Here is an 11947-nt window from a genome sequence, read left to right as displayed (position 1 = left end):
CAAAAAGACATGTCATTTTGAAGTAGGTTGCTATTTCCCTTTCAGTGCTGTGTTTGTTTCTGTCAAACAAAAAAAAAAAGATGCGCTCCACGAAGGTCATTCATGTGGCTTTGGTCGCGCACAACGCTTTACTACTGAGAAATGTTTCTCCATTTGTCAACGCTTTGCATCGGTTTCGGGATTATGGTGGTAACGGTCCAACCCGCTTTGGTCACTCTTCGGCCCCCACAAACGAGACTGTTGTCATCCGCATACCTCAACATATGCAGAGGCGCATTGAAAACGCGAAAGAGCTTCGGGGTAAAAAAAAAATCCCCACTATCAGAGCTGGCAAGCTGCTCATCCAGAGCAAGAACACCGAACACAATCAGTCTGCGGGGTATGCATTCGGGAAGTTTGAACAGACCACCCTTTCCTCTAAAGGCTGGAAACACAACAAATCGTTTGGGGACTACTTCATCATAAACAACACCAAGAGTGTCGCTCCGTTCATTACTGAACGCCAGCAGGAGGAAAGCGTCAAAGAGGGAAAAGCCATTGAGTTTGGTCAACTCCACATCAACAAGGAGCTGGTGCAAACTCTAAACATGGCCAATATCACCCACCCCACGACAGTTCAACTACAGACTATCCCTAAAGTCCTGAAGGGTAATAACATTTTGTGTGCTGCAGAGACGGGTAGCGGCAAAACACTGAGTTATCTCCTGCCCATTGTACACAAACTGCAATTGGATAAATCCTCTGAGGATTACATAGAGAATACCCGTACTCTCGGATGTTTGATCGTCGTGCCTTCCAGAGAGTTGGCCGAACAAGTGGCATCGGTGTCCCGGTTCCTGTGCGCCCCGTTCCACATGTTGACCAAAACTGTGGGGGGAGGGCGAGGAATCGGCCCCATCAAGACGGTTTTCAGGAAGGGCCCTGCAGATATTTTGGTGGCCACCCCGGGAGCTCTTATCAAAGCCCTGCGGAGACGGTACCTGGACCTTAGCACTTTGAGCTTCCTGGTGGTGGACGAGGCAGACACCATGTTCGACCCCAGTTTCTCCGGCATGCTGGAGAGCATCCTGCTGCAAACTAACATCGCCCGGGCCCCTTCGGAGACCAAGGGCCCCGGGAGTAAAGCCCAGCTGCTGGTGGTCGGGGCAACCTTTCCAGGGGGGGTGGCAGAGGTTCTGGCGCAGGTGACAGACCTCGGTAGCATGGTGACGGTAAAAAGCAAGAACTTACACCTGCTCATGCCCCACGTCAAGCAGACCTTCCTGAAGGTGAAGGGTTGTGACAAGCTGTTGGAGCTTCAGCAGGTTCTGAAGGAGTTGCAGCATGAGACCCGTGGAGAAGAAGTGGGTGCCGGTGTCGTGGTGTTCTGCAACAAGGCGTCCACAGTGAACTGGCTGGGCTACGCCCTGGACGAGCTCCGGGTCAAGCACCTGCGTCTCCAGGGGGAGATGCCTTCTGCGGTCAGGACCGGGATATTCCGTTCTTTCCAGAAGGGGACCGTGGACCTCCTCATCTGCACGGACATCGCCTCACGAGGCCTGGACACCTCCCGGGTCCGGCTGGTCGTCAACTACGACTGCCCGGAGTCGCATACGGACTACATCCACCGTGCTGGGAGGGTGGGGCGGGCAGGCGGAGTGGAGGAAGGGGAAGTGCTGAGCTTTGTCACCCATCCGTGGGATGTGGAGCTGGTGCAGGCGATCGAAACCTCGGCGCGGAGGAGAAGCGCTTTGCCCGGCATGAAGTCAGCCATTTCCAAGCCCAAAGCTGTAGTGGAGGAGTCCCAGGAGTAGAGGACACTGATTTCCCTGTCCTCTTATGAGGGGGAAAGGAGTGTTTCCTACTATGTTGGTTGTGCAGTATGAAATAAAGATGATTTAAATACTAATTAATCTTAAAGATTATTTTAATAATGCAAACCATATAATAAATATAAAATAAAGTGTTTGTTTACAGAGGTTGTGATCTGTTGTCAAATGACCGGCGACATGTAATTGCCACCCTTGTCTTATCTTTGCAATATACTGGCAGGTAATGAGGTATGGGGGGTGGCTGGTTCACGCATTGGCCTAAATGAGTGTTTGCTGATGCAAATTATAATTTAGATTAGGTAGAAAAAACAAAATTTGCAAATGGAAAAGATCAGTTGTTTTGGTATTCAGTTTCTGTTCACTTAACTTGCAATGCATTGTATCTATTCATGGAGCGACTTTAAAGACAAGATTCGATACATAAAGATGAGAATAAACATGTTTATTCAGAAAACTTTCTGAATCAAACTAGCAAAATGTGGCATTCACTCCCATGTCTCATTTGGTAAGACGTCATCATGTTGTGTCCTTCTGTTGCACAAAATATTAGTCCAAAATAGTCAAATTCGATAAACGGTCTAAAATAAATAGATTTATTAAGAATTAAATGAGATGAACAACCTGTAATACATAGCCTTAACCACAAGGTGTAAGCACTTGACTTATATGAGCACTGAATTGATCACAATACAGATTGAAAAAAAAATAGAAATGTGAAAGAATTATACCTGCATTTAAATGGGTAATTTGCAAGAATTTCTGGGGGGAATTAAGTAAGGAAAATATAACAGCAATTATTCCTTAGATCCCTTGGTTTGGCACATGGAGGAAAAAAAATGAAAAAGCCAATAGACATGATTTCATAGATGGGCTCGTGTATATTTAATCAAACATTTTGTGCCAAAATACAAAGAAACCATGTTTGAAAAAAATATATTTGACGCATGTTAACAGTAGCCTACACAGACCTAAAGAGGCCATGTGGATTTCCTCACCTGCCGGCCGCCCTCAGCACGACTATCAGCGGGTATTTGCAAAGTTCTGAGCAAATATTTGAACAGCTGCTGGCATTTGTGTGCCTTTTTCCCCTTTTTCCAAGACAAGGTAGCCTGGGGCAAACCCGTAGATCACACCAGGCACCAAATTCGATTAGACTATATTTTTATTAATATTATTTATAAAAATAGTTATCAGGCTACAAATAAAAAAACGGCCACTATATAAACACTGCATGATCACCACTTGTAGTTCTTAAAGTACACCACCATACGTATAGTGCTGACCGTGGGAGGTAAGAGGACTACAAACGGGCCGATAATTATGACGCATTTCCTCCTTTACAACCACACCTCCTCCCCGTTCGCAGCACACTTCAACACCGCCTCTAGTACTCACTACTTGGCCGCTTGGAAATCTCCCCAACGAGGAGGATATTTTACTCCTGAGAAGCAGGGCTGCTGGCTATTGGCCATCTTCTAAAGGCTTGCCATTTGCGATGAAACAGTAGAGGATCTCAAGGTAGGAACGCATGTTTTCAAACCGGCTCTTTCTCCCCTTTTACCCATTGAACCCGGCTGCAGGCATGCACGGTCCAAGGAAAAGCTTGAGGATAAAGCGGTCATGTTGTGTGAGCGCAGTGTGCGTCCAAGGCGTCTTGATGGACCTGGTGTGACTGAGTGAGTGAGTGTGTGGTAGTGAGTAGGCACTGGGCACCATTGCAGCTCAGGGGCTTCCATTGGGAATTTGTGGTCGTTCCTAACTCATTGGCAGTTTCTGAGGTTGTAATTAGTCGAACTTGAAAATGAACAATTTGGAACAATTTGGACGACTTTTGAATGTACATGTTCACATTGCTGTTTGGCTGGGTTGTCTGGCTAGGACTACAAGGCTTTGGTGTTGCTTACAGTTGATTCTATCTGAATAAAAAACTGCTTTTCACCCGCTATTTTAAGACTGAAGGCTGTTTATTCGAGATGTTGAACAGGCTTTAAAACACCGTTTAGTATTGTTGGCGTGTCCGATTTTTTTAATATTAATGTAACGGTAGCAGTACATTTCTGCAATACATTCTGATGGAACATGCCTTTGGATTTATCTTATTCATACTACCATATTAAAATCCCACTCAGATGGTCGTGAAGAATGACAAACACTTTAATCGAATCTAATGGTTGTTAAATTGGTATTGAAACGTTAAAAGGACAGTGAGTGAGGTCGTAATGCGTCCTGTGGATCTCTGTTTTGGCAGCAGTTTTCCACGGCTGATTGCACGTATTAGTCATTTACTGGCTCACATCACATGAAGGCATATCACTGTCCGAAACATGATGGACACAAGCTACATACTAACACGCTGCGCTATAATAAGTCTAACCCTGTTGTACTTTGCCATTATGAATTGTAACGTTAGCTGCCCAGCGCCTGGCCGCCACACCCCTTTCTATATAAACGATGTGTAGATATTCCCTTTATACCTGTCTAATAGCAGGTTACTCTCCTTCTTTCTATGCCATGATTAACCATATCAGTTGTTGCCCAGGTGAGGTTTTGGATTATTAAATTAATAAATGTTGATTTATCGTATGCTTTGACAAAGGGACTGCTTCCTAAACAATAAGGGGATCCATAATTAATATTAATTACTAAAATGCAATGCAGATATTTGGCAGTATGGTTTGCATGTTTGGCCTGGGACTTTAGGGGAAAAGTCACAGTTAGGAGACAGTCAACAAGACTTTCAAAGTTATTTGAGACAGATTCACCATGGAGCAGAAGATGCCTGGCGTGTTTGCTGTGCAGGAAGACTTTCTTTGGCAGTTTAATGGGTAAAAGTATATATCAGGCAGGAGGGGCCCCTGGTTTCCTATCATAGGACGGCTCTGAGGAAGTCACAGGACCCACTGGGATACAATTTCTGACTCTGTGGTCATCTGGCAAGGCAAGGTTTACCAGCTAACCCCACTCGCCCCTCATTTACTGGTGACATAATGCTGTTCACCTCGTCCGTATAACGTCATTGCATATTTCCTGTATTGCACAAACATTTTCTGGAAATGTGGGACCCCCACTCAACTGCAAGGTGATTGGACTACACTTAAACACATTCTGCGGCTTTTGCTTCTGTGGAAGGCTGTCATCTCGCAAGGCTTTCACAGTTAAGCATCCATAATGACCTATGAGAAAATATGCAGCTGGTGGCTTGGCATTGATTCTGTTGTGTGAGGATAAAGTTGTTGTGTGTTTTGTTTTTTAGTGGTTTAGTTGCCAGATTTAGCAGAGTTGATATCCGATGATTGAAAGAAAAACAACTAGGTTTTATTTCAAGCCCTTTTCAAAATTGTTCCTTTACATGTGCATTATTTTAAAATAATAAATCTTGTTTTCATAAAATCAACAAGGTCTATCTAAGATACATAATGTTTCGGTTCACACAGGCAGATAGTGTCACGATGGATCCAAGGCAGAATTTGGTACTAGGGCCCGACCGATTTATCGGCCTGCCGATTTAATCGGCCGATTATAGCCTTTTTGAAAATAATCGGCATAAGCGCAAATGTTATTGCGCTTAGTATCCTGCAGATTGCGCTCCTACTCGCCTTGCTAACTAACAACTTTAGCTGGAGTAAAAAAGAGGAGATTGAATTTTACCGTACAACATGAAAGCACGCTCGCTCAGGCAGCTGCGCGCTCACCTCACCAATGTACACAAGACGCGTTGTTTGAGGATGTTGTGCCTGTTTTTCTTTAGGTCCCAGGCCATGTTAATTTGTTATACTGTAGACTCTAACGGTGAGACCATACTGCTCAGCACTCACGTGTTAGTCACTGCTCACGAGCGCAGCACATTGGGAGTTAAGGTACGGCCACACCAACCGCGTTGCTCGCGTTAGGGGCGTTGAAAATCGGCATTTTTGCATAGGGAACCATTGGTTTAGGCGCGGTACACGCGTTGAAGCGTTGAAGCGTTGCGTTGGGGGCGTTAGGCGCGGCAGTTGCACGTAATTACGCACCTAAACGCAGTAACGCGCCCAACGCACCAACGCCCGGAGTTCAGAAAATTGAACTTTCAACGCTCCAACGCGTGACGCTTAGCCGCGGTAGCCAATCAGCGTGGAGCTTGACCCGACGTCACTGGCAGAGAGTAGTGAGCTTGCACAGAAGCATACGGCCGACATCTTTCTTTTTTCTGGGTGGAAATAGTAACATAGTTACGCCATTAAATGTGTTTATGGAAACATTTCTAGCGAGAAATTTGCATTTTACTTTCATAATGTTCGCTCGGTGAATGTGAAGGATGTTTGGTTTGATAGTTATGACGAAGAGGGAACGCTCCGTTCACTTGCATGGACAGAGTCTCTGGTTGCTAAGCAACCTCAACGTCTTGGCGGACTGCTTCTCTGCTGATCAACACTGCGAATGCTGGAAACACACCAGACACACCATGTGAAGTTATTTAACCCGATTGTTATTTATATCCGAGATTATTTAATCTAACCCGATCTAAACTCTATCACCCTAACACGGCGGCGTTTGGGTTTCCTACCTCGGACTCCAGCGCAGCCACTGCCGACATTTTTCTTTATTCTGGGTGGAAATAGTTACATAGTTACGCCATTAAATGCGTTTATGGAAACATTTTTAGCGAGAAATGTGCATTTTACTTTCATAATGTTCGCTCAGTGAATGTGAAGGATGTTTGGTTTGATAGTTATGACGAAGAGGGAACACTCTGTTCACTTGCATGGACATGGGCTCATCTAGCTGCGTTGGCGCGTTGACGCGTTGGAAGCGTTGAACCACCACACACTGGTCAAGCGTCAGGTTAGGCGCGTTACTCGCGTTGTCCAACGCGAGTAACGCGGTTGGTGTGGCCGCACCATTAGTTATTTATTTTACATTACACTTATTTTTGACTGTAAATGTATTCTAAAGCACTCAAAGGTTCTGCATTCAATTCACATATTCGTCAAAAGTGTTTAAAGTATATTTAAGGTATCAAAAACTACGTTTTTTTTTTGTTTTTTTTTTTATATAATCGGCCGATGTAATCGTAATTTCTCTCTGAAAATAATCGGCATCGGCATCGGCACTCAAAAATCAATATCGGTCGGGCCCTATTTGGTACCGTCAATTTGAATCCTGCTGAACCCCAATCTTTTGCAGGGCTGGTGTGTCCCCTGATATTGTCAGGGCTGCTGGAATACCAAACCCTCCTGCTTGCTCAGAGCATCAGAGGGACAGCATTTGCTCATGTATCGCTCAGTGACCGTGCCCCCTGCAAGGTCCATGGCCTCCTGCTGGGTTGGAGTTAATCACTGCGAGTTTACTGTGTTGGCTCTGCTAAGTCATTAGCTAGCTTGTTGTTTACAATGGTGGTGACCGCTGTCAACACAAGACAAGTAACCAGTATCTGACTTCATTCAATGTGAATCCTAGGATCTGTTACAAAATGTTTTTCCTAAATCTTGAATTATCTTCATATTTATGGTAATTCACAATATCTTAGAGGAGGCAAGTAGAAGCAGTTAGTGGTCTTGTAGGAGGAAAGGATCAGTGGGAATTCAGGCAGCTGATCTGCTTCAGGGACGTTTGGGGAGGCGTAGACTGTTGATTATCTGTTGTGTCCAAAGCAATTCCTGATTCCTGGCCAATTTAAGCTGCTTCTTAACTAAATAACAGAACCCATCTCTAAATACATACTTTTGAAATGTACACCTTATGGGAACTGTCAAGTATGGGAACCGGGACCTAGGGCAAAGCGTGGCATTCTGGGATGGCTGGCTTTGCTGTGACGAAAAAGGTTGAAACTTCCCCAGAGACATGAGGAGTCATGACGATCACACCACAACAGTGTATGGGAGTATCAGAGTCAGGGTTTAAAATTCCTATCCATGCGTTGCCCACGTGAAAACATTAGATAGCCAATGGGAACTTTTTTATAATTAATTTTCCTGCTCTTTCCATTTAATTGGACCGACGTTTGAGTGAGGTACAGAAATAGGGCAGGAAAATACAAACTTTGACAGAACATTGGCAGATTCAATACACTTCCTACTCTAATCAGTAATTGCCTCTTCACCCTAAAACTGTCTTGATTTGATGTAATTTAGTTGACCAATTCCTCAAGGCATTGCGTTAATGTTCACTTTTACATCCCTGTGGGTGTTTATGGTGCTACTCAGGAGGCGGAGCCAATGCAGATGTGTTCATCCCCCATACGTTTGCGAGGCGTTAAAACACAGCCAGCTATACTGCAACACTCAAAACGGCTACATTCTCCAGCAACATTGTAAAAATAAATAACCGCAGCCTTTAGTGTGTAGTATATTCCGGGACCTAGGGGGACAGGGACGGGAGGGGGACACTGCTGTTTGCAGTTAATGCAAATGTGCCTCAGATTTACTAGCTTGAGTGAATATGAGGAAAACAGGCCAGTGATTATCGTCAATATCACAGAATGTCACACTGAACTTTGACATGTTTGTGTGTGTGTGTGTCTGTCTCTGTGTGTTGAACCTAATCCTCCTTCTCTGTCCCGCCCACATTTCTCACATAAGGGGGTTATAATTAGCAATGGGCCGCATGCAGCATTTTAACTATCACAATTGTAGGCTACGGCTAAGCTTGACAGACACACCAACTGATAAAGTACTACACACCGGGGTACAACAAGGCTATCAAGGAAACAATTAGATATGTTGTTTTTACTAGTGAAGATGAAAGTCAAGGGTGTGATAACAGTGTGCCACTACATGATCTCCTCTGTTAGCTTCTATTGCATTAGTATGCTAGAATGGCAATATTTATTGAGCATTGATTTCATTTTTGTTGTGATGTAGCCGATAGCCACTAGTTCGATTTTGTAAAGTAATGCGTTCCTCCTCTTTGGATTTTTTATTTGCCTCCGCATTGCCAAAAAAAGATTCAGTTATCTTGGCTGATGCTAAGAATGTGTCGAAAAATGCGACAAAGAAAGGCAAAATGTTGGTGCAAAGGTGTTTGTATTGAAATATTGGTTTGTCATATTCCTTGAGCATTTGTATATTGCAGGGTGGAATTTGTCTGATCTCCTCTTGGCATCTTTTAAAACTTTTCATTCTTAACTATTATCCATTGTCAGCTCCTGTTGCTAAGCAGCAATTCCCATGAAAGTTTGAAGGCATATCTGACTCTAGCACTACGAATGATTTCTTCATGCACATAACTCCAGCTGAAGTGGTAGAAATGTCTGTGTGGTCCTGTTTGATTTGGGTGACTTCGACTTAATAACTTTAACTGGAGATTTGTTGCTGTGGTGCTAAAAATACATTCTGTGAGATATTGAATTGTTTTGGGTCACAGAACATGGGCATATCGACATAAATTTTACTGCCTCAGGGTTTGTCATTACTGAGTATAGCCCTCCAAATTGGCCTGGTTTGGTGTAATTATGTCATGTTTACCTTTACCCACCTGCCCGTCATGGCATTCTGGGACACCTTTTTGTGTCATCTGGATATCTTTCTGGCTGCCAATTTCCCCCTGTCTCGGGCTCAGTCCATGCACCCACGGCCCCTTGGTTCAACGAAGGGGACAATTCAGTCGAGTTTAACAAGGCAGAATAACAAACTGGTTGCTTCGAGTTTGTATGGGCCTTGTTTATGTTGGCCAACGTATTGTATTGATTTCCCCAGCGATGTCTGGCATTGTGGATGTGAACTGGCTATAATGATTAAAATAGTTTTTTTGTTTGTTTTGTTATTGTTGCCAGATGAAGACAAGATCCAGAATATAATTAGGTTTAATCTAGGCTGTCCTTAACAAACTGTAAGTATACAAATCTGAGTTATTTGGTTGCTGTTGTTTACTTATTTCTCAGTGTCTGCTAAATATTGTATCCGGCTGTGGTACTGAAATTTAGAGAGAGTGCTGTTGCTTTGAAATGGATGAAAAGAGCCATATAGTATTTTCCTGACCCTCTAACAATCTCTTCTCTCTGAATTACCTTGATCTTCTTATGAAACAAATTATTTGACATTACAACAATTCATCAACATTACAATTTGTATCGCTCGTCAAAATAAGGACAATTGTACATGGAGGAAATATATCTGTTCTTGAAGATCACCTGTGATATCTTTGGTGTAAGGAAAACTCTTGGTAATTCAGAGAGCAGATATGGACGCTTGGGAAAGCAAATTGGAGTGTGGTCCTGTTTGGCTTTCATTGAAGAAGTCCCTCTCCTTGCGCCTCCTTACCACCCTGCACCTCCCTTTATGGCCTGGAGTTTGGGTTCTCGCTTCGTCCCATCGTAAAAAGGCCCGACAAGGACCGTACGTTTGGCGGACAGGAAGAAATCTCACCAGCAACACCACATGCTAACTGTCAAAGCTAATATGCATCTTGTTTTCAAAGCACTTGTGTAATTCTTCATACCAGTCTCACTTTGTCCTTGGTTTCTTCTTAAACAAAGACCCGACGGCATTCTGTAAATAGAACCCCAACCGTATTCTGTGTGAGTGTATAATGGTGGCATAGTCTTGTGTCTTAAGTGTCATCCTTTTTCTGAGGCTCGGCATACGTGTCTTCAAACATCTATGGGGTGCGTGTGTGTTCTCACCGGGTCAGGCCTGTGCTGCGGGACTAGAGCTATATAAGGGAAAGCATTCTTTGTTTATTAGTGAAGGGAGAGTGCATGGGAATGCAGCCAGACCTCTCAGCTTGGCAAATAGGATTTGAGCACAGCTTAAACAGTGCATTCTGCTCTTTATTGCTATAAACATTACTGCAACACCCTGTCTCTGTCACTATCCGTCTATGTCACTCTTTCTGTCTCTCTCTCTTTCTCCGTCTCTGTCCGTCTCTTTCCCTGTCCTCTCAGAAGCATTATGTGAGCGAGGCTGCTGTACAACTTGCGGAAGAGACCAGCCTTAATTGAATCATTTTAAAATAGCCTTTTATTTGAGGGCCGGCTAATGCGAAGTGGGTTAGAAGTGGTCCACAGCGCAGCTCCATTGACATTCAGAGATCTGGGCAGTTGCTGTCCACCAAAGCCTTAAGCATTTGAGTGATGCGAGCCACCTGCTGCAGCCCAGGGGCTAGCTTTGTAATGTCTACAGTATGTAGCAACTTGCTAGCACTAAGCTAAGCTTTACTTGCCTTGTTTTCAACGATGCCATTTTACCCAGGATGACTTGATGGATAAAAATTGTGAGGGAGTTTGGTCATTTGAACCTTTTCTTTATTCACTTAAAAATGTATCTTAAAAATATATCTTCATTTAAATTAGTTGACAGACACAATATGGCAATATTGTCTGGCATATTGTTTGTTAATGAATTTGTTTTATTTGGAAGGTGGAATCTGCAATGGTGTTTTGATTCGCGATATACCTTGTTTTTTAGGCCCAACGTTCAAATGAAAACTTTGCTATTATTTGGTACTAGTTTCACTTGTCGTTTTTGTAAAACATCATCTGCCTTTGTCAGGGCTTATCATCTCGAAAATGCATACAACTGTATTCATTGGCTTCCATACGCTCATCTCAATGGCATCTTTGTCAAAGGCTCCGCTTTACTCTCGACCTCACCAATAGCCGAAGCTTTAAGCCTCAAAGCTTCAAAGCTTTAAAGGTATTATCTTACTCAGCCACCGTTTCAAATTGTCTGTTTAACAGTACCTGACCCACAGTTTGTAATTGAGATTATCCGACGCCCGTATTGAGCGTGTTCCTCCTCCTAATTGGAGGGCTACTGGCCCGCTGGTCATCAGAGCGCTACATTTGGCGCACAGCCTCATTTGCAGTGCTTTGCCCACAGGGCGCTTGTTCCCAGATTGGCAGCGGGACAAACTCTGCATTGTCCTTCTCCTTTGCTTAAGATGTTCTCAGTGCATGTAGCCTTCTGGGCTGTGGAGGAGGAAGAATGGTGGCCTTGTCTTGACGCGGGTCACTTATCTCCAAGCTGAGAACCTCCTTAGGGAGCTCTCGTGGAAGCGCCCCCCCCTCTCCCAAACACCCCTCTGACATCACCCCTAACGGATGTGGTTCACTCATGTTGACGATACAGTAGAGCAATCAGGTCTGAATGAGATGCCGCTCGATTCACAGCAGGCGGGGAATCGGTTGCATGCTGTGTTTATGCATGTCAACAATCTTT

The 11947-nt window shown here is 44.0% G+C and overlaps 2 protein-coding genes across 3 annotated transcripts in view; both read left to right on the top strand.

The window, feature by feature from the left end:
• The window catches only part of ddx28 (DEAD (Asp-Glu-Ala-Asp) box polypeptide 28), a 2355-nt gene extending 102 nt beyond the window's left edge, over positions 1 to 2253 (top strand). Inside the window, exon 1 of the mRNA XM_030377730.1 lies at positions 1 to 2253. This exon is cut by the window's left edge and continues 102 nt beyond it. Coding sequence (XP_030233590.1) covers positions 81 to 1793 — 1713 coding nt within the window. The 5' untranslated portion in view covers positions 1 to 80 and the 3' untranslated portion in view covers positions 1794 to 2253.
• Positions 2254 to 3175: 922 nt separating this feature from the next.
• tln2a (talin 2a) overlaps positions 3176 to 11947 on the top strand; it is a 99975-nt gene continuing 91203 nt past the window's right edge. For both annotated transcript variants that reach the window (XM_030376926.1, XM_030376925.1), the window contains exon 1: positions 3176 to 3329. The gene's annotated coding sequence lies outside the window, so the exon portion shown is untranslated. The remainder of the gene's footprint in view (positions 3330 to 11947) is intronic.

This window comes from Gadus morhua, chromosome 14 (assembly GCF_902167405.1).
Source record: "Gadus morhua chromosome 14, gadMor3.0, whole genome shotgun sequence".
Lineage (NCBI taxonomy): Eukaryota > Metazoa > Chordata > Actinopteri > Gadiformes > Gadidae > Gadus > Gadus morhua.
Note: the sequence above shows the minus strand (reverse complement) of the source record. Positions and strands in the feature narration are given on the sequence as shown.